Here is a 20,613-nt window from a genome sequence, read left to right on the forward strand (position 1 = left end):
CCCTGTCTCAATATAAAAAGGGCACGGGATGTAGCTCAGTAGTAAAGTACCCCTGGTTCAACCCCCAGTACCAAACAATGAAAAAAACCTGAGTGGATGTTAAGGAATTTGTTGTGGCTATCAAGCTTCTATCCGTGGCCCTTTTTTTTTGCGGTACTGGGGATCGAACTCAGGGCCTTGTGCTTGCAAGGCAAGCACTCTACCAGCTGAGCTATCTCCCCAGCCCCCGTGGCCCATTCTTTTAGCGATAAGAGCTGGGCTTTATCCTTATATTCAACTCCAGCTCTAGTATCTGCTGTGCAAAAACCACTGTGTCATGGAATCCCTCAATTGCATTTACCAGGTTCCTAAAGTAGTTGGAAAAACTGTAGAGGTTCATAATTTGGGAACTGAAAAGCCTGGCAGACAGGTCCTACAGATGGCTCTCTGACTCGTCCATCTGCAGGTCTGAAGTTGGAAGAAAACGTGGGGGGCTGTGAGAAAGCTCTCAGGACTGCTGAGAGTACACACGGCCAGAGGTGTAGCTGGAGGAACACCTCCAGACTTTGAGGGAAGCCGAGGAGTAGACAGATCAGCAGCCCTTCTGTCAGCTCCACCAGTCCACTAGGCACCTGTCCTGTGGTTCAACAGGGCCTCCCTGATTTTATTTTTTAACTCCAAAATCGCTCTCTCTCCCTGAGCTGTACCTCAAAACCCTCAGTAGCTTGGAGTTGTTTCCTTGGTTGAACTTTGTGACTACAATTTCCACAATGCCAGCAAGTTCCACCTGATGACTGCTTTCTCTTCTATCATTGAGAATAATGTCTTCATTTTAATATCTTCTGCTTACCAATTACACAGAGCAACTAAATCCTCAAGAAATAACATTTATAAATCATAGGTCCTTAGTTAAATACATACTCCTGCTTTTGGGATGTGTCTATGTTATCCAGGCTGAACCCAAATTCCTGGATGCTGAATAAAACATCCCTCTCATCTCAGCCTCCCAAGTAGCTGGCACTACAGGTGCATGCTACTGCCCTGGCTTTCCCTCTCAAAGAATGCTTAATTTGAAAATGAAGTGTCCTAGTTTTCCCCATTAGATTCTGTTCTCAATTTCCTACTTCTCAGGTCTCTCCTGTATAATTAAAAGAAAAACAAAAAAACATGAAAACACTAATGCTAAAGTTAGCTTCTTTTGAACCCTGAGGGTCCAGATCAGAGAAGCAAGGGAAGTCTAGGCCAGAGAGTCATGGAGAAAGCAGGTCAGATTTCAGAATCGGTTCCAATTCCTAAGCAGCAGGGGCTGAGACAGCAGAGTCCAAGACTCCTTCAGCTGAGGCTGAGTCCAGGCCAGTTTATAAGCACCACACGATACCAATATGCTGGCCTTCATTCCACCACTTAGCCTACCCGCAAGTCAGACAGATGACCTCCATGCCACACCAGCCCCGATGTCTCTTCCCAGGGGCACAATTGGTACTACTGTTGCTTCCTCTGTGTGACAGATACCAGAGTGCCCACACCCTCAATAATGTGTAACCACTGCAGCCCTGAGAGGGAGCAGCAGAGATGAGGCAAAGGAGATGCAGGGGATGATTTAATTTACATAGCAGCCACTTGGGGCCCAGTCAACCTGGGGCAGTGGGGATATCTACAACCCCAGAGGGCACCCCCAACCCCTTCCTCTGGGACACAGTCCTCAGAGACCCTTGGATGGGGTTCTCCACATTATATAGAGAATGCTCCAGTTGAAAGAAGAGATCTTGGAATAAGGCTATCCCCAGGTAGGGGCAAGTCTGTGGCCTGGACGTGATTGCTTAAATGGTGGCCCAGGGGTCTTCAAAACCAGTCCAGGTCCTGGGCACAGTCCTTAGGCTGGCGGCCCTAAAGAAAGCCCTCACGGCGGAACTGTTCCTGGAGGAGGGCTCGATACTGGTCAAATCCCCCCTCGACCCGGGTGACGCCACCTCCTTCGCACACCCACAACTCCCGGCACACCAATCGGATGAAGCGTTCATCATGGGACACCAGAATCACACCACCCTGAAAAACAGGAAAGCAAGAGGTATTCAGGAGGGAACCAAGGGGTGCTGAGGCATGGGGAGTAGTAGGAAGCAGGAAAGCATACTCACCCTGAAATTATTGAGAGCGCGGCCCAGAGCCTCAATGGTCTCCATGTCCAGGTGGTTTGTGGGTTCATCCAGAATGTAGAAGTTGGGACTAGAAGGCAGAACCCAGGAAGGTAGGTAGTTATGAGATGAAGTGGGTGATGGGAGAAAATGAACCCCTCTGGTCCAAAGACGAGAGAATCACTTCTTACTGGGCAAGAAAGGGAAATGGGAAGGCAAAAACTCTAGAAAATCAGAGCTCACCAGGGCATGGTCATCTGAGCAAAGGCCACCCGGCTCTTCTGGCCCCCAGACAAGCTTGCAACAGGACGCATAGCCAGTTCTCCAGAGATGCCATACCGGCCCAACTGGTGACGATATTCCTCCTCGGGTCGCCCTGGAAATGGCCCCCCTCATCAGGTGGACTCCTGACTCAACTTTGTCCCTAACTTTCCAGATTTGCCTCTATCTGCCCATGTCTTATGCCTAGTCTTGGGCATGGCTACTCTACACCAACCCCTAGCTGCAGAGGTCAGCCTGGGCCTCTTGCCTCAATTCAAATCCCTAACACACCAGGAAACTTGCGTGCCAACAGCTCCACAGCACTGACATTCAGGTCCAGCTGCTCCACGTGGTGCTGGCTAAAATAGCCAATCTTTAGATTCCTGCAGGCAGAAACAAAGGTGGAAGACAATGACTATGAAGAAGTATAAGTGGAGTGTATGAATGTGGACACGTGGTTAGTGGTGACACCTTACCTGTGGGCATGTCTGATGCCTCGAACAGGTGACAGGTCCCCCATAAGCAGCTTCAGCATGGTAGACTTCCCAGCCCCATTCTCCCCAACCTGTAAGTAGCACAGAAATGTTAGAGTGCACATGAAGGAACATGGAGGGGAATGAGCTAAGAAGGGGTCCTGGGTTGTGCCTTTTACTATCCCCCAAAATTTCTTTCTGTTTTACAGAGCTAGGCAAGTGCTCTACCACTGAGCTAGATCTCCAGTCCCATAACTGAAAAAACATTTCTAAAGAACTAAGACCAATATTTGAACACTTGCTAAGTGCTAGGGATTTACTTTTCCCAATAACCAAGTGACAGAGATGCTACCTCCCATGCTCCCGCCCCACCTTTTAGGTACCAGGGATTAAACCCAGGGGCATTATATACTGAGCTACATCCTCAGCCTTTTTTATTTTTTATTTTGAGACAGAGTCTTGCTAAGTTGCACAAACTGGGATCCCCCTGCTTGGGCCTCCTGAGTCTCTGGGATTACAGGAGTGCATCACTGTGCTTGGTTTGTTATCTTCCTTTTAAGGAAGAAGATATTGCTTGCTAATCAAGCTAGGGAATGGTATCTTCTTGCTTCAACATCCCATGGTTAACTCAGAACTGAGACAGAAAAAGTATAGCTCTGAGTATTCAGAAAATACCACAAACCAGGTTTTCAAATTCTGTGGGTGGCCGTAAGAGGCTAGAGTATGAGTACAGTAACATCTTTTTCCTAGACGCAACTCCTATTCCTGTGCACCTCCTCCTCCAATGGCCTCAGAATGGCCCAACCCACACTTTCTGGGATGCAAGAGTTGCAGCTCATGGAGTACACAAACAGAAACCATACCACACATATGCGGGACTCAAGATCAGCTGAGACAGACAGACGACTGAAGATGACGTGCTTAGGATCATAGTAGAAATCCACTTCATCTAGCTGCAGAATTGGTGGTGAGAACTTTTCAAACCCATCAGGGAATCTGTAGGTGCAGGGGAGGAGCGTTGGGTAGCCAGAAATAAGAGCTTCCCCACCAGCCCCGCCGGTTTAGCACTCACTTCATCACAACCTCAGATTCTTTGTCCACAGGCTTCAGCTCAGGTCTGAGAAGGGAGAGAGAGAATGGACTAGGATTTATGATTTTAAGAAGTAACTTCCTTATTGTGATTTAAGCTGCTATAAAATTAATGTGGCTATGCCATTATGGCTGGGGGTATGGCTCAGTAGTAGAGCTCTTGCCTATCATACACAAGGCCCTGTGTTCAATCCCCAGTATCAAGCAAAAAAATTAAATAAATAAAATGAACTTAAAAAATAACTTTGTTCCTCTTGCACAAGTACAAGCTCAAAGAAAACTTAGGAAAAGCTTGTACTCCCCAACCCAGTTAATATTATTTCGTAATATATTTTTCTAGTTCACTATCTGCTGAAAAAGACTTTTTTTTTTTTTTTTTTTTTTTTTTTTTAGCATTTTAAAAAATTTAATGTATGTATTTTTGCAGTGCTCGGGACAAGACCCAGGGTTGTATTTATTTTTGCAGTGCTAGGGACAGAAACCAGGGCCTCACACATGCCATACAGGTTCTCTACCAACTGAGCTATATCCTTACCCCTCTTTTTGGAAGTTTTCCCCCCACATGTGGTACTGGGGATTGAACACAGGGTCTCCACACATAGTAGGCAAGCACTCTACTACTGACTAAGTCACATCCCCAGCCTGTTTTTTGTAATTTTTTACTCCCAGTAAATATATCATGACATATGTTTAAATGTCACAAAATTCTAAACTTTATGAACTTAATCTTCCTCCCAGAACTTTTAGAAAGGCTACTTGAGATTAAAACCCCAAAGTGCAATATCATTAGTCATTAAGGAAATGCAAATCTAAATCACTGTACAACCACCAGGATGGCTAAAACTGAAAGAGTTAAGAATAAGTGTTGGGGGCTGGGGAGAGAGCTCAGCTGGTAGAGTGCTTGCCTTGCAAGCACAAGGCACTGAGTTTGATCCCCAGTACTGCGGAAAAAAAAAAAAAAAAAATAAGTATTGGCAAAGATGTGGAGAAACTTCAACTCTCATACATTGCTGGCAGGAATGTAACAGTTTACATATTTTAAAAATGTTTTGGCAGATCTTCAGAAAGTTAAACATGAAATTACCAAGTAAACCAGCAAATCCACTCCTAGGTATGTGCCCAAGTGAAATGAAAACACGTTAATGCAAAAAATTGTATACAAATGTTCATGGCAGCATTATCTGTAATAATCAAAATGGAAACAACCCAAATGTTCATCACTGGATGAATCAGTAAAAAAAATATGGTACAGTCATACTACAGAATATAATTCAGCCATGAAAAAAAAAAGTACTGATGCATCCTACAACATGGATTAACCTGGAAAACATTCTAGGTGAAAGAAGCTAGATACTAAAGGTCACGTATAATATGTTTTTTTTTTTTTTTTTTAATATGAAACATCTAGGATAAGCAAATATGTAAAGACAGAATGTAGATTAGTGGTTGCCTAGACATAGGCAAAATTAACCCCCCTGAACAGTATAAAATACTTTCTGCTTTCCTACAGGGGAGGAAGTCAAAGTTGCCTGCTAGCTAAAGGAAGACCTGGAATGGGAAGGCAAAGTTAGACTGAAAAATGAGGGAACAAATGAAGAAAACAGGAGTCAGGGTCTGGTCAAGGATACTGTACTCACAGCTTCTCCAGCATCTTGAGTTTACTCTGCACTTGAGAGGCCCGATTGGCATTGTAGCGAAACCGGTCAATGAAAACCTGTGTGAGAAGGAGGGCAAGCATTGGTCAAACTCCCTTGCTAAGAACAACTGATACCCATGGGATGGAACTCACAGTCCTGTCTGCCCCACACCTGGATATGCTGGCGATACTGCTGCTGTGCCTCATATTCACGCTGCTGATTAAGCAGCCGCTCCTGCTTGCTCTTGATGAAGGTCTCAAAGTCTCCCCGATAACCATCTAGCCGCTGGCTGTGCAAGTGGATGATGTCTGTGGCAATGGCATTCAGGAAGTTGCGGTCGTGAGAGACGACTAGGATTGTGGAGGGCCATGTCTGAGGAGTCATAGGACAGCAGGCCCAGTTTGGGAGGGTAAACAGATCCCAGGTTCCCAAGTGTCTTAGAGGCAGACTTTCCCTGAACCCACTCCAGTCTTTCCCCAAATTCACCTGTAGATAATTCTCCAGCCACAGGATGGCCCTTACATCCAGCATGTTTGTGGGTTCTGTAGAGGAAGTGGGGGGCACACATTTGTGATTGAAGGGCTGTAGAACTAGGAAAAAAGATGTTATTACCCATCCCCACCTTGGAGTCAGGGTGCCCCATTTTAAACTCACCATCTAACAGCAGAAGATCTGGCCTATGAAGAAGAATACATGGCACAAGGTTTTTAGGTCAGTGACTCATTGTCATGTCCCAAGACCCATCCCTCCTAGGCTCATACATGGTTCCTGGAGACTCACCTAGCAAACAGAGCCCGGGCCAAGGCCAGTCTCATTCTCCAGCCACCTGAGAACTCCCTAAACACAGACAGACATACATTAGGGGTCAGTGTTAATCAGAGTTAACAGTGTTCAGAACCAAGAATGGTGAGCATCACTCACCGGGTGGGCTGCTGCTGCATTTTAGGGGTAAAGCCAAGTCCAGCAAGAATGACTGAGGCCCTAGGAATGAAGAAATTTTAAAAAACCCAGTTGGAATACTTCACAGAAGGGAAATGTAAAATACAATGGGGGGGGGAATTTCAAATACCTGGCAGGTGCCTTGTCAGCCTCAATCTCCTCCAATTTGGCATAGATTTCAGCCAGCTGTGCAGCTTCTGAACCTTCTGCCCTGGAAAAGAGAAAGAGCAACCAGCCTAAGTTTAGGCAGTCGAGGAAGACGTCCTTCACCCTATATAGTCTGAAGCAGGCCCACTTGCTGCCTTGTTGCCAGAACAGGAATAGAACACAGGAAGACTTGCCCAAAGTGTAAAGGCAACGGGTGCTGTGCAAAGAATGAGGGCTTTAGAGTCCCACAATGCCATGTTCCAAGCTCTGCTAATCACTAGGATGAGCATGTAAATCAAGGATTGTGACAGCATGGCAGGCACTCTGAAGAACAGCTTCTGCTAGGTCTTCTCTAGCTTGTTGCTCTCACCTGCCAGCAGCAATCTGGGCACTGAGCTTGCGTTCCCGCTGTAGCAGGTCCTCTCTCACACTATCACTCTCCAGCACACTCTGCAGGGCAGGGGTGTCATCTCCAGCAACCTCCTGCTCTACGTGTAGCAGGGAAATGTGGGCTGGCACTCGCAAGCTCCGGGTGGCCAGCATCTTCAGCAGTGTAGTCTTCCCTAGCCCATTCCGTCCCACCAGCCCATATCGGCGGCCCCATGCCAGGTTCACATCTGCCCCAGCCAGGAGTACCCTGCAAGGGTGGTAGAAAAGAGATTAAGGGTGTTTAAAAACAGGCATATTCAAGTTGAACAGAATCCTAACGTTGTTTTTAAGTCCATTTCATCTCTTCAAATTCTCCCTTAATTAGAATAAGAAAAAGAATGCCACCCCTCACTGCCATTCTCTCACCTATCACCAAAAGACACATCAAAGTTCTCAATTCGCACATCATAGGACTTGTTCTTGCCAGATGATTCCAACCGACTCTCCTTTCTGCTGCCTGCCTGGCTGGCTGATGCCTCTTCCAAGACTCTTTAAAATAGGTAAGTGTATAGCTTTTAGTGCCCCCACTAACCATTCTGTCCCAGCAGATTGCTCTGCTATCCTTCTGAGCCCTTCTTCCTGAACTCACAGAGGGTTGCTGGTCTTCAGGGTGTCCTTCTCTGAGCGCTTCTCCTGCTTTGCCTTCAGTCGGGCCTCGGCCTTTTCTAGCTTCTTTGCATTCACCGTCTAAGTGAATTCCAAACACAACCACTTCACCCTAAGGTGTAGGCTCAGAAAGAAGCCCCCAGAGAGAACACCTCAAGTAAATCCTCACAACTTACTCATATTAAACAGACTCAAAAGTTCACAGAAAGACACAATCAGAAATCCCCCAAACCATGCATGTATATGTCAAAATACATTAAACTGTCATGTACATCGAGAAAGAATTAAAAAAAAAAATCACCCCAAAGACAATGACATTTAGACAGCCAACTCCGAAACCCACCACACACACAGCTCCCTCCCTATCACTATTCTCACCGAGGACTGTTCCCTCTTTAGCAGTCCTGGAAGTTTGGTGTCACAGTCTGTAAACAATAAGAAAAAGCAGTCACCTTCTCTCTGAGGGAAGAGAAACCAACACTTTGAGTTACCAAGAAGAACCTGGTATGTTTTCAAAAGAAAGTGTTACAATCCAGGGGATGGATGGCTATAATCTTCTCTGAGCTAAAACACCCCACAAATCTTGCATATAAGGATACAGGCACTGGGCCACATAAGCAGCTCTTGAAGATTTGCTACTGAAAAATAAGCTGTAAAACTGGGGAAATGACATTAAATCTGTCCAGCTCCAAGACCCATATACTTCCTACCATACCTAAGAGCTGGGAGAACCCTCCAGTTTTATTGCCATCATCACAGGCTGTTTTGCTTTCATAAACATGTCAACTAGCTCCTACAACTCTTGTCCTGTGGAAGAGACGGAAGGGGTCCTAAGCTGTAGGGCACAGGAGGCTGGGGGCAAAAGCTGCATAAAGGACAGAGGGCGGCTAGTTCAATCTCCCCTCACTCTCACCGTAGTTTTCTGTTATCTTTGACAACTGGATAGGGGCGTCCAGTAGCACCTGGCTACTTCCCTGGCTCTGTGGCTCAGCCCTACGTGGATAGGGATAGAAAGCGCAGTTAGGAGTTGAAGGAAAAGCTCTACGGCCATTAGAATCCCACCTCTTGCTCCGAACCGTTCACCTCCCTTCGCCCCCATCGACCCCTATTCCTTGGCACATACAGGCGCAGAGTGTTGTACATGCGTTGGCACACAGCCCTGATGCCCGCGTCATCCTTGCTGTCCCCGGAAACCTCTTGCAATAGTTCTCCCACAGCTTCTACCAAGTCATCCACAGACTCGAAGTCAGCGCTGCCGCTGTGCAAGACTCCTGGGCGGGGAGTGGCAGGACGAGGAAGATAGCGGTCAGGTGGACAGTTTCAGGGCTGGAATTGCGACCCCAGTTCCGGCTCCAGACCCAACCGCCCCTCGGGACAAGAGGTCATTCAGAGGAGAGGCCTTAGCAGTCTCCAACACTGCCCTCCCTTACTCTTTCCCCCCGACCTCCAATTCGGCCTCATCAGCCAGCTGATTCGGTTTGGCTCACCGGTCACGTAGTCGAAGACCTGTCCGTCAATTTCTGGGAACTCGCTCCTCAAGATTTCGGCGCAAGTCGCCATGTTCCAGTCGGAATCCCGACCGCGCAGTCGCCGAGCGACCTCTGCCTAGGCCCGCCCCCTACCTTCCCCCGAAATCTCGCTCCTCCCCCCAAAGCGCATGCGTTGCAGTGACGTAAGAAACGAGCCGAGGGCGCGGAATCTGACGGGCTGGCCGAGCCCTGCGCAAGCGCTGTTTCGAGTTTAGATGGAACTTCTCCTTCTGCGCCTGCGCAAAGTTCACTGTTGCAAGATTAGCCACATGTGCTGTTTTCGCTCTTTTAGGAGGTGGCGATCTGGAGGCAAGGGGTGGGGAAAAGGCCCCCAAGGTTTACCAGGGCGCGAAGTACTGTTGGTCTTCCGGATGGGAGTCTTCCAGTAGATCCACGACTGATAAAACATATTGTTTTTTGCTAGGTCTTAAGCGTTCCTCGAGGCGCTTACGCAGCTGTATGCCCAGCCAGTTTGGAGCCCAAAGAGAGCTTTGCTGACTCACGCCGGCTCCTGCACTCTACGGAAGCCCCAAGCTCAGTCTAGTGCATCTGTCGGTTTTGTTCCTGTCAGCCTGGTAGCCAACCCCCACCCCCGCCCCACAGGATCTGCGCTCAATGTTCTACACTTCATGACGGTGCAGTCGACCATTGCGAATTATGCCAGTTCTTCCACCACCCCAGGGCACAACCTCATCCAACGCCAAAGGGCAAGAAAACCAGATAGACACAATGCCCAGTATAAATTTATGGTATTTATTCCCTATCTACACCCACAGCAGCCTTCCCTGCACCATGAATCTCAATGTCAGTAAAAGGCTATTTTCTTCATAAGATTCCCTCAGGTAGAAGTTAGGGCTCTGCCCTTACATGACACTACTGTTTGGTATTTTAGATAAATAATCTTCCAACTTGGCAATAAAATTGGCACCTACAATTACATGTTTATCCATTCATCTTTTTGGATTAAGTATGGCCACAGTGAGGAACCATTCCCGATATTTAAAGGTTTAAAAAGCTATGGTAACTCTCCTTCTAATAACCATATTATAGAAAATATAGATAAAGAGGAATATGTTAAGTGACATCCTGGGGGGGAGTATGCAAATTCTAATGGGGAAACTAGAGAATTCCAGGTCTTCAACAAAATTGTAAGAACTGAGGGGAAATTTGTGGATTTTAAGACAAGATGTTTCAACCAACCACAACTGATCCTAACTGGATACAAGTTGCAGAAAATTTTATAGGATATCTGGGTTAAGTGAACACACGTTGAATATATCAAGGAACTGGCCATCATTGCTGAAGCTGGGTGATGAGTCATTACAGTGGGTTCATTACATTATTCTACTTCTGTTTGACATTTTCTCTCAATAAATTTGAAGTTTCAAAAAACTGAAGTCAAGCAAGAAAAAAACTAGAGAGGGCAAATCTGCTTTTAATCAGCCCCAGCATACTGGCAGGATATAGGACATTCCTCTCAGGGACCAGCTCACCACATTTTTTCTGTGGAGGGGTGGAGGTATCCAGAAGTTTTCTAAGAGGTATGGGGAAAATAAAACCTTTCTTCTGGTCACCCGACCAAGATTCATAAAGCTTGGCTAAATAGAAAAAGGATGGAATAAGAAGTCAGTTTTTCAGAATGGCTGCAAGACCAAATGAATCTACTACCCTGGGGCCAGGTGCTTAGCCTTGAGTCCTTTGCTTCTTAGAGGAGCCAGGAGACCTGGGCCAACACTCAAGAGGATAAGGCTGGGAAGGCCTGGAGGGGACTCGCTCGCAACTGTAACAAGGAAAGAACCTTGAGAGTATTCAGAATAGAAAATTCTACTCAAAACAGGTAGAATAAGAAAATGTGGGAAGTCCTAGTAGTTCCCTTTCCCCTGTAGCTCCCACATTAACACTTAGCCAACAACTCCGCTCTACAGAGTTTATTGGGTTTATAACTGGACGAAGTCACACTTGTACAAAATGAAGCTCACACTATCCCAAAGCAGAATAGGGACTGAGGATTGGGGATCTGTTACTGGCCTTTGGGGGAACTCTGAGGTGAGGGGCAGCCAACCCTCCCACTCCAGAGGTGTGGCCACAGGGGTGGGGAAGAATGGGGCCCATCTGGCTTTGGTCACAGAACTCAGCCTGGCACTAGGCCAGGACAGACAGATGAATTGGGAAGAGCAGGAGTCCCAGAAACCACCCTTCCCAGGGAGCCCAGGGACTGCTCCACCAGTCCCACTTGTGATGCAGTTGGTTCAGACCTAGACTCAGGGGCTGGTTGCAAAGGGAAGGCAGCAAAGCAGGAGGGAGGAGACACTGATGTGTGGTGGCTGGGGGCACCTGGACCTGCGGAAGAGGGTGGGTAGGGAGGTGGGCTAACTGCCACTGGGCAGCTAGCAGCGGGTTTCATAAATGCCGCTGCGGCCAATGTAGCGCACCCATTTGATGACATCGTGGTCGCTGTAGTTCAGCTTCGGTTCAAACACCTTCAGGTAGCGCACCTTGAGGCCAGAGGGCGCAAATGGCACCTGGGCAGGGAATAGTTCCAGTTAGGAATGTGGCCTTTCTCTCACAGTTCTTCTCTGAGAAGTTCAGTAGCTCTGCCCTATCTCATCTCTACTATAGATGGCTGAATGGCTGGGGTCCTGAAAGAAGATGGGGGTGGTGGGGAGCCCTCTAAGACGTTACTAAAGAAAGCATATCCAAGAGTAACTAGAAATAATTTGGGTTGAGTCAGCTGTTGCCTGTGATAACTTGAATCAATTCCCTTAATAAGGAGGAGGCAGCAACCAAAGAACTGCATTAGAACATACTTATCCTGCTCAATATTATGGACTTGAAAAATAAGGTGGAGAAAATTATATGTCTAACACACACAAAGCAAAGTCAGCTCATTATCCTGTGAGGCAATTTGCTGTCTTACCTGAATTCACATTTTTTTAAAAAAATTTTAATTTATATTTTTTGGTAGGGGGGACTGAACCCAGGGGTGCTAGACCACTGAGAAACAAGTCCAGTCCTTTTTACTTTTTTATTTTGAGACAGTGTCTGGCTAAGTTGATGAAGGTTGCTTTGAATTTGGGATTCTCCTGAGTCACTGGGATTACAGGCATGCACCATAGCACCCAGCTCTTACCTGGCACTTAAACAATCTAAACTTTTCCAAAGAACTGTTTTGCAACACACTAAGAGAAGTCAAAGATTTTTCTCAGTGTGAATAACAATTTCTACTAAGATTCTTAAAGGGAGAAGAAAAGTCACTTCTTCCCTGTAGGTCTGTTTTCTCATCTCTAAGGTACAGAGGTACATCTGAATCATCTTTCTCATCTTTCCCAGCACATCCTACCATGGTGCTAGACCCCTCCTCTGCCATACCTCAAAGTTCATGGAAATAGGGGGTCGAGCCCATTTCTTCTTGTCGTTGGTGGGCAGAAGCTCAATCTCTGCGCTGATCTGTGATTCCTTCATGCCTGCCATGCGCTTGATCCTGGGAACACAGGAACAATGGGCAGCAAGTACCCATGATAGCTTGGAGGCATTTCAAAGGGGGCTGCCATGTAAAACTGGGTGAAAGCCAGGAGCTTGTGGGAGGTGCCAGGACAAGGAACAGTGGTCAGGACCCTGATAACCACTTGCTGTGGAACCTTGGGTCTGTTATTCCTTTAGCATTCCAGCTTGCATTTTCTGCTGAGGGGCAAGTTACCCCTTGCTGTGTCTGTCTGTTTACAGACATTACTAAGGCAACTGAGAAATGCTAAAATCTCTTGAAAAAAAGATGCATACAAGAACCCAAGTACAGGCAGGCGCACACACACAAGTGGAAGAGCTGACAGCATAAGCAGAGGCTCCTGGAGAAAAAGGCACCCTTTCTCCTCCCACTCCACAACCCACAATGGATAGGACAAAAGGTGAAACTTAAGATACACTATGGCATCTAGAGTGCAGCTGTGGCCTCCTGAAGGAAACACTCACTTCCATACAATGGCGTTCTCACTGGCCTTGTACTTGGCCTTCCCCTTCATGCAGATCACCTGCACCCCACTTGTGTTCAGGGGGGTTGGAATCCTCACCTAGAAGTGACACACCTGTCAGGGAGCTCTGTCAAGTCCTGACATCAGCTACCTTTATTTCTGCAGACAAATTCTTTTTCCTCCCCAAGCCCCTTGTTTTCACCTCAATCTTCTGGGCCAGCAGCGAGGGCTTAAAGTTGGACTTGATCACCACCTTGACCTCCAATTTTGTGCGTCCCACTTCCCGCACAAGGGGAATCACCCGAAAAGGAAGGATGATGTCCTTGGTGGTGCGATACCTTTAGGATTGGAAGGTGAGGTTGGCAATGAAAGCCTGTTCCACTCCCTTCCCACCTCTAGCCAGCAACACCCCCTGCCTCCTCACTGCCCAATGGCACCTCATGAGCTCAAACTCTCCATCTGGTGGAATGAAGCTGATGCTGCGTTCAGAGTCAAACTTGCTGAGTCGCACACACTGGTGGAAGGTGCAGTCATCAATGGCAATTGATTGCTTCCCGCTGCAAGCAAAAGCAGAAGAGCTTGGTACAGGAGGAGCAGCAGGTGTCAGGCTGGGCAATCTTACTATCCCAGACTGACATTACAGTCTCAGCATGCAGTTTTCTGACTCAGGGGTCCCTGTCCCAGAGTTTGGAATGAGAGGGAGCTTTGCAAGCTCATCATAACTTTAGAACCCTGTTGCGTGGGATGTGGGTGTTTCTGGCACACTGGGCAGCAACTGTCAGTATGTACAGATGAGGCCTTGGTCCTAGGGGCCAAATAACGAGCCTGCCCTCTAAGAATAATAGGCGAATATCAACCCCTCATCACTAATCACTGATGTCAGGAGCAATCAGCTAAGCATACACTTAAGAGAGTTTGCAGTTACAGCAGAAATGTAGTCCAGAAGGAACCTGTGGTTCACCAAGCCCCAGTGAACCCTACAAGTCCCACTACCCTTTCCCTCCAGCTCCCCTGACTCAGGCACCTCTTGCTTGTTTCATCGGCTGTGCCTTTGCCCTGCTTTTCAATGACAATCTTGTCATTCATCCCAAACTTGCACTCGGGCATGCCACTCAGGTAGCTCTTCATTACCACCCGGCCTGATACGTGGGCACTCAGCACCTGCCCTGGTGATAGAACAGATAAATGGGAATAGCTGAGTCAAGCAGGCAAGCTCAGGATTCTTCCCTGGCCCCGCTGTGGCTTCATCACAAGAGGGTCCTCACCCTGTGGGGACATGAGCAGGTTCACACTCTCCAGAACATCCAGGAAGAGTTCATTCCGGCGATATTTGATGCCCTCCCGTCGCCAGCCAATCTGCCCAGTCACCTGGCTGGTGATCTGGGACTGTTCTTCTTTTGTCTACATGGGGGTAAAGACAAACAGCAATGGCTTTGCTCTTCTCCCTTTTCAATCATTCTCTTTCTTCCCACTTAACCCTCACCCCACCTCCCTTTTAGTCCTCTCCCTGTAACCCATTCTCTCCCACAATCTCCATGGGGAAGGACCTAGAGAAAACAGAGTAAATCCATGAGGGCAGAAGCCAAGGGAGCAACTTACCTGATGCTGGAGGACACGGGGCCAACAAAGTTCCCACAGGAAGCCATAGGGGAGGCAGGGAAGGAGGAGAAGGCTATGAGGTTTGGATCCCACAGGAGAGCCCAAGTGCTCTTCTCCTGAAGAACACCAGGTCTCCAGAGCAGCCCACACCCCCTACCCCCAGCACAGAACAAACTGCCTGAGCTGTATTTTCAGTAAGAGATGGTGAATCAGCTGCCCCTGGGGTGGCAGGGCCACACAAGGCAAAACAGGCCTGCTGCCATTGCAGGAGACTCAGGCTGGCACTTCCAGTCAAGGATGGGCCCATGAGTCAGCTTGGACAAGGCTAAGGACCAGCTGGGTAGAAGGGAAGTTGGGCTCCACCCTGCCTATGGGCTGTACAATTCAAGTACCTGACTCTTGATGCCCTGCTGTGTGATGAAGGTTTTCAATGCACCTGTCTCTGAGTTCTGTGGGTAGCCAAAGTCCAGAATCTCTGCAAAAGGAAGGGAACCATTAGGCCCTGGACAAACCTGTAGGCTCTTTCATTCCAGTCCCCCTGACCTCAGCATGTCTGGTTAGCACAGTTCACTAAGACTATGTGGAATCACTGCACAAAGTCTTCCACCTTTGCAGCATTTACTGTGATTTGTACTTCATAAAAAAATCAAATAAGCTGGGCACAGTAGTTCATGTCTATAATCTCAGCAACTCAGGAGGCTGAGACAGGAGGATCATAAGTCCAAGGTCAGTCTCTGAACTTAATGAGAACCTGTCAAAAAATAAAAAGGGCTGGCGGGTGGGGGGGGGGGGTACTGAGGATGTAGCTCAATGATAAAGCACTTGCCCAGCATATGCCAGGCCCTAGTTCAATACCCAGTACAATAAGCAAACAAATGAATTAGGGGTATAGCTCAGTAATAGAGTGCCCCCCGGTTTAATCCCCAGTACCACCACAAAAAATAAAACAAAAAACAAAATGTTTAATTTTTTTCAAACAGAGAAGTCTCAGAGAAGAGTCACATGGTTAGTGGGTGAGAGGTCAAGAAACTCTGAACCCCATTTTCTCTAGAAATCAGATGCTGAGAATGTGGAAGGTGGAAAAACTTACTTATCATACCCTGCAGGGGAACATGGTAACAGGGTACTCCAAGGGACTTGTTAAATCTCACCCTCCCCCATGCTCTCAAGTAGCTGTTGAGATGGAAAGCCAGGAGGACAGTGAACAAAGGCCCAAGTCACAAAGAAGAGAGGATGAATATTGGAGGCTCAGTCACCAAACCTGTCAGGTTCCTAGCTCTATGAAAAACCAAAACTTCCCTGCCCCCACCTGCTGGCCTATTTCTGTGTTCCACTTCAGAACAGCCTTTAGGTCTGGATTTGAATTGGCTTTTCAAGGGCATAGAGATCCTAGCCTGAGATATCAGGTATACAGGAAACAAAGTTCAGAGTACACCTGGGCTTCAGATCTGCTCCAGCCTCTAGGCCACACCCAGTTAGGTTCATCCCCACTCAAGGCCCACTACTCCCCCAACCTTACCATCTAGCAGCTCATATATGAGCACAAAATTGTTCTTGATGTTTTCTTCACTGATCTTGCCAAAGTAAGCAGCCATTACGTCACACATCTTATAGAGGAATTCGAAGACCATGGCAGCGTTGACATTTTGCTTGGTAACAGCTGCCAGCCAGATGTTGGAACGCTTAACATGGAAGAAGCTGGTGCGAGCGATGTTGGTAACAGGGCTGCGAACCTGCTGCCGCGCGTGGATAACATTGACTCGAAAGGCATCCACTGCATTCCTCCTAAGGGAAAAGGGTACAGAGAGCCTCTCAGCACCCAGGCAGACCCCACCCCATGGGGATCAACCATAGCTGTTAAAAGTCCCACCCTCCACACTGCTGAAATATGACATATGTGCTAAAGTCAAGGTCTAAACCACTACGGTAGTTCCCTTCTCATGGCTCCCAGTGGGGCCATGGCAGGAGGGTCTGGGTTGGGTTAGTGTCTGAAAGCCATGAGAAAGAGGGAAGTCAAGTGGCAATGGCAGGAAGACAGATGTAATCTCAATAAAGTTAAGATTCATCAAGTTTAGAGAGGTATGTTTTTCACTCCCAGGCCTGGCCCCAATTTCCAGCTATACTCAACTACCAACTCTCTACCACCTTCCCAGTAAGCTCCAGGCCCAGAATAGGAAAAGATCTTGCTTCCTCTCCAGTCTCCCACTAGTGAGCCTGCTGACGGAGAAGACAGACTCCTCCAGAAGTTGGACAAGGCCAGTTTGACTTCAGAGAAAGCTCTTATCTACTGGGAAAGAAGTATCAAAAGGCAATGGAGCTGTGCCACTCATTCTTGTCCAGTATACAATTCCAGAGCAAGTTCAGGGAATGAAAAAGGATGAAGGGAAGAAAACGATGGGGGGTAGGGCCCCCCCACCCGCCTGTACCTGGGCAGCAGCTTGATAGGCCGCTTACCTATTGCTACGGCAGCCAATGAGATGGGATGAGAGAAATGACGCCAGCCAGAAGAGGAGAGTGACAGCAACGAGAGAGAGGGTTAGACACATGACACACCAGGGAGGGCAGCACACACCATGAGGTAGAAGCAGACAAGACAGGCAAGGGTGTAAAGCATAGCAAGGCATGCAAGGTGGCATGTGACCTGGCCTTGACTTAATCAGGACCACAAGGGCAGGAGGGGCATGGTGGGTGTAGCCAGCCAGGTTCAGGCAGGCCAGGCATTGCCATAAGTATAGCTCAACCATGCCACCAAACCAATAGACAGCCACAAAAACCCGGCCAAGCCAGCCCATCAACAGAGAAGCCAAGAATCTGGCGTACTGCAATAGGCCCATTTTGTGAGCTTGACTTTATCTCAAGCTCTTTGAGGAAGAAAAACAGGGTAGCAGGAACCAGAGGAGCACAATCTCATTAGAGCTGCTGAGTCTCTGTCTGAAAGAAGACATGCAGGGTGGGGCAGAATGAGAAGTCAGGCTGTGGCTCCTTGTTAAAGTCTGGGGAACCAGAACAGGGAACTGTCCTAGGAGCATGGCCTCCCTGCCTCTTCCTCAGTGACCCAGAGAGTGCCTCAAGCATGTTCACCTCCTCTCCCAGGAATGGCCCAGAGGAAGTAAAAATAGCTGAGTCAGCAGCCCAACTCCTCCTGAGAAAGGGAGTAGGAAAGGATTCCACTGCCTGGAGAGACTTTCAAAAGAATCTAATGAAGGCTCTCTCTCAATGTGAAAAGGGCTTTAAGAGCAAGATTTAGATTAGCACCTCAAGCCTGGCACTAACTCCACCCACTGAAGACATATCTCCCTTCTCCTGAAAGGAGGAATTGACCTGTCTAGGCAAAACACTCATCTTCAGCAACCAGAACTCTAACTAAGGGACCCTGGGGGCAGGAAGGGCAGAGTCCTTAAAGATGTTACCTGCCCCCACCCCATTCCACAGGTCCTGCCTAGCAGCCAGAAAACAGGCTGCTAGGTCAATACCACCAGACCTAATGGGAACCAGGCTGTATTAGCTGAGCTTCCAGGATGCAGCAAGGGGTGGGGGTGGCCCAAGTCAAGCCTGTTGGGATAAGACCTGGTCCTGCATGCTGGGGTTGAGGGGCTGGGGTGGTGGGGACACAGCTGGCTTAGCCAGGGGACTCACCCGATATCATCTCGGTAGACCCGGGAGATGAGCACCTCCCCCTTGTGATTATAGATGAATAAGCCTCCAATCATGGCGGCAGCTCAGTCTCCTCGGCCCATCGCTTTGAGAACTGACCTAAGGACAGGCGGGGGTGGGGTAAGGGAAGTCTTCAGAACTCTTGCCAATGTCCCCTGTGGGGCTGTACAGGTCACTGGCTTGCTTTTTTCCTGACTTGACCCTCTACCAAGTGACCCTGCAGCCCTTGCAGGCAAGCCCCTCCCCTCAGCCAGGCTCTAGTTCCTGTTTATTCCACACTGGATGGAAGAAACAGACGAGGGCTCAGGATTCTAAGGCCATTCTGACCCTCCCTTTTTTGGGGCTGAGCCAGAGAGTCACCCCCACCCTCTCTTCACAGCGCTGAGCTCAGCAAGGATTCTTTTCAGCCCACTTCTGTGCAGACTCAGGCTCTAGCCAGTGAGTCACTGAGAAGGCCTGCCTGCGGCTGCAGGAATGGCGGTAGAAATTACTCCAGCTGGCTCAGGCCTGGCGCCCCCAGGCACAACCTTTAGAGCACCCAGTCTCTCAGACTCCATTACCCTTCTAAGAAGGCAGCAAGGCCTGAATCTCCAGAAGTCTACACATTCCAGGAAAGGGTGTGGGGGTGGGGGTGGGGAAGGAAGGGAGGCCTTAGGCTCTGATGTGAACCCAAGAGTGTGACCAAAGCAGGCACATCTCTCCAGGCAGTCAGATAAGCAGGCAAAGAAGCAGAGAAAAAAGGTCCCAGCACTAGCAAACCAACTTCAATGACTCAGGCTGCTTGTTACAGTTATTTCTGACCACCACCCGCTTTGGAAAAGCTCTAGAGTGCAATAAAAATGAGGATGTGTATGTGCAGATTCATAAAATTAATAGATCCTTCCAGCTGAAACTGTGATTCTAGACCCACCAAGTAACTGACTTTTGGCCTGAGTGCTTATAAGCAAGGGGCAGGGATGTGAGAATTATTATGCATATATATAAATTATTTGGGTTAAACTAATTTAGACTGAGAAAAAGGGTTAATTTGGTTCTAGATTTCCTGGATTAGCCCTGGTATTAATTTCACAGGGGGAAGCTCAGCAGACTTTTCTAAAACTGGAAAATAAAGCCTTTTACTCTGTCACCATTACCCAGACTAGTGATAAGTCTCTCAAGTGGTGAACACATTTCCATCCCTTGGTCCCAAAGAAACTGGGAGAGGAAATGCAAAATACAGGTAGAGCCCTGGGCAAAGAACCAAGTCAAGTGGTAGGAAGTTCTGTGCACCGGACAGCTAGAGATGGATTCTGGACAGGAACCTAATATTGAGTTAAGGGAACCGTCAGCAGTATACTCAGGTGAACCTCACAGATGCAAACAGGGCTGGTGGAGCCCCTAAAGAAGACATTGGTATATGGCAAAGGTCAGGGCTTTGAGGAGGAAAAACCCGCAGGGAGAGACTGACAGTGGCAAATACGGGAAAACTGGAGAGTCCGGGTCTGCTCTGGGCTTACAGAGGCATGAGCGGGTGTTGGTCTGTTCGCTGGGGAAGGAGACATCATGGGAAGAGATGGTGCCAAGGGTGCGGGGGCTGTCACAGGTCTGAGGAAAAAGAGCCGCGGGGTGTCACTGTCTGAGACTTGTCATCGTCCAAGAAGGCGGCACAAAGGGGTGTCACTGTCTTGGGAGATGGAGGAATTGTCCCTGCGCCGAGGGCTGATGTGTGTGTTGGAGGGTGGGGGGTGGGGGTCACCATCCTATCAAGGGGGCGCCGCGCGGCTTCCCTGCTCTGGGAAGATTCCGGTCCGTCTCTCTTTCATGAGAGGCGCCCGACGGGTCAGGTGTAGGGCGCGGCTCCCCGCCCGTCCTGCAACCGCACCCCGAGCACCCCCGCCCCGCCGTCAGCTCCCTCCCGGGTCTGAAGGCTGAGGTCACTCCCGGGTGTGGGCAGCTTTTTACCTAGTGCAGTGCAGGCAAAGGCAAGGCTGGGCAGCGTGGCAGGCGACCCACGGAATCCTCCCCACCCCATAAGATCAAATCCCCAGCTCACCTGGCGTCTGCGGGCCCCCCGCTCCGCCGGCCCAGCCACTCTCCGGATCCCAAGATGTCCGCCCGCCCCCCTGCTCGCCTGCCCGCTGCCTCGGCTTTCACCGCAGTGCCGCGGCCCCGCCCCGGCTCCAGCTGCGCCTGCG

General features: G+C 48.6%; 2 protein-coding genes across 2 annotated transcripts; both read right to left on the bottom strand.

The window, feature by feature from the left end:
* Nucleotides 1-1,566: 1,566 nt before the first annotated feature.
* Nucleotides 1,567-9,314, bottom strand: ABCF3 (ATP binding cassette subfamily F member 3). Its single transcript, XM_079101137.1, has 21 exons — nt 9,180-9,314; nt 8,816-8,963; nt 8,606-8,685; nt 8,071-8,117; nt 7,676-7,773; nt 7,453-7,575; nt 7,028-7,294; nt 6,641-6,721; nt 6,493-6,552; nt 6,352-6,408; nt 6,226-6,248; nt 6,058-6,113; nt 5,743-5,943; nt 5,572-5,648; nt 3,918-3,962; nt 3,709-3,841; nt 2,849-2,937; nt 2,664-2,755; nt 2,355-2,487; nt 2,115-2,202; nt 1,567-2,025 (listed from the first exon to the last, which is right to left on the bottom strand). The coding sequence occupies exons 1-21, from the start codon at nt 9,250-9,252 to the stop codon at nt 1,867-1,869; spliced, it is 2,130 nt and encodes a 709-aa protein (XP_078957263.1). The 5' UTR covers nt 9,253-9,314; the 3' UTR covers nt 1,567-1,866.
* Nucleotides 9,315-11,134: 1,820 nt separating this feature from the next.
* AP2M1 (adaptor related protein complex 2 subunit mu 1) lies at nt 11,135-20,613 on the bottom strand. The gene is made up of 11 exons (XM_079101138.1): nt 20,472-20,613; nt 18,422-18,538; nt 16,305-16,570; nt 15,178-15,260; nt 14,452-14,587; nt 14,211-14,352; nt 13,624-13,743; nt 13,389-13,524; nt 13,188-13,285; nt 12,591-12,702; nt 11,135-11,743 (listed from the first exon to the last, which is right to left on the bottom strand). The coding sequence occupies exons 2-11, from the start codon at nt 18,493-18,495 to the stop codon at nt 11,609-11,611; spliced, it is 1,302 nt and encodes a 433-aa protein (XP_078957264.1). The 5' UTR covers nt 18,496-18,538; nt 20,472-20,613; the 3' UTR covers nt 11,135-11,608.

Source organism: Sciurus vulgaris (assembly GCF_902686455.1).
Source record: "Sciurus vulgaris genome assembly, chromosome: 10".
Classification (NCBI taxonomy): Eukaryota; Metazoa; Chordata; class Mammalia; order Rodentia; family Sciuridae; genus Sciurus; species Sciurus vulgaris.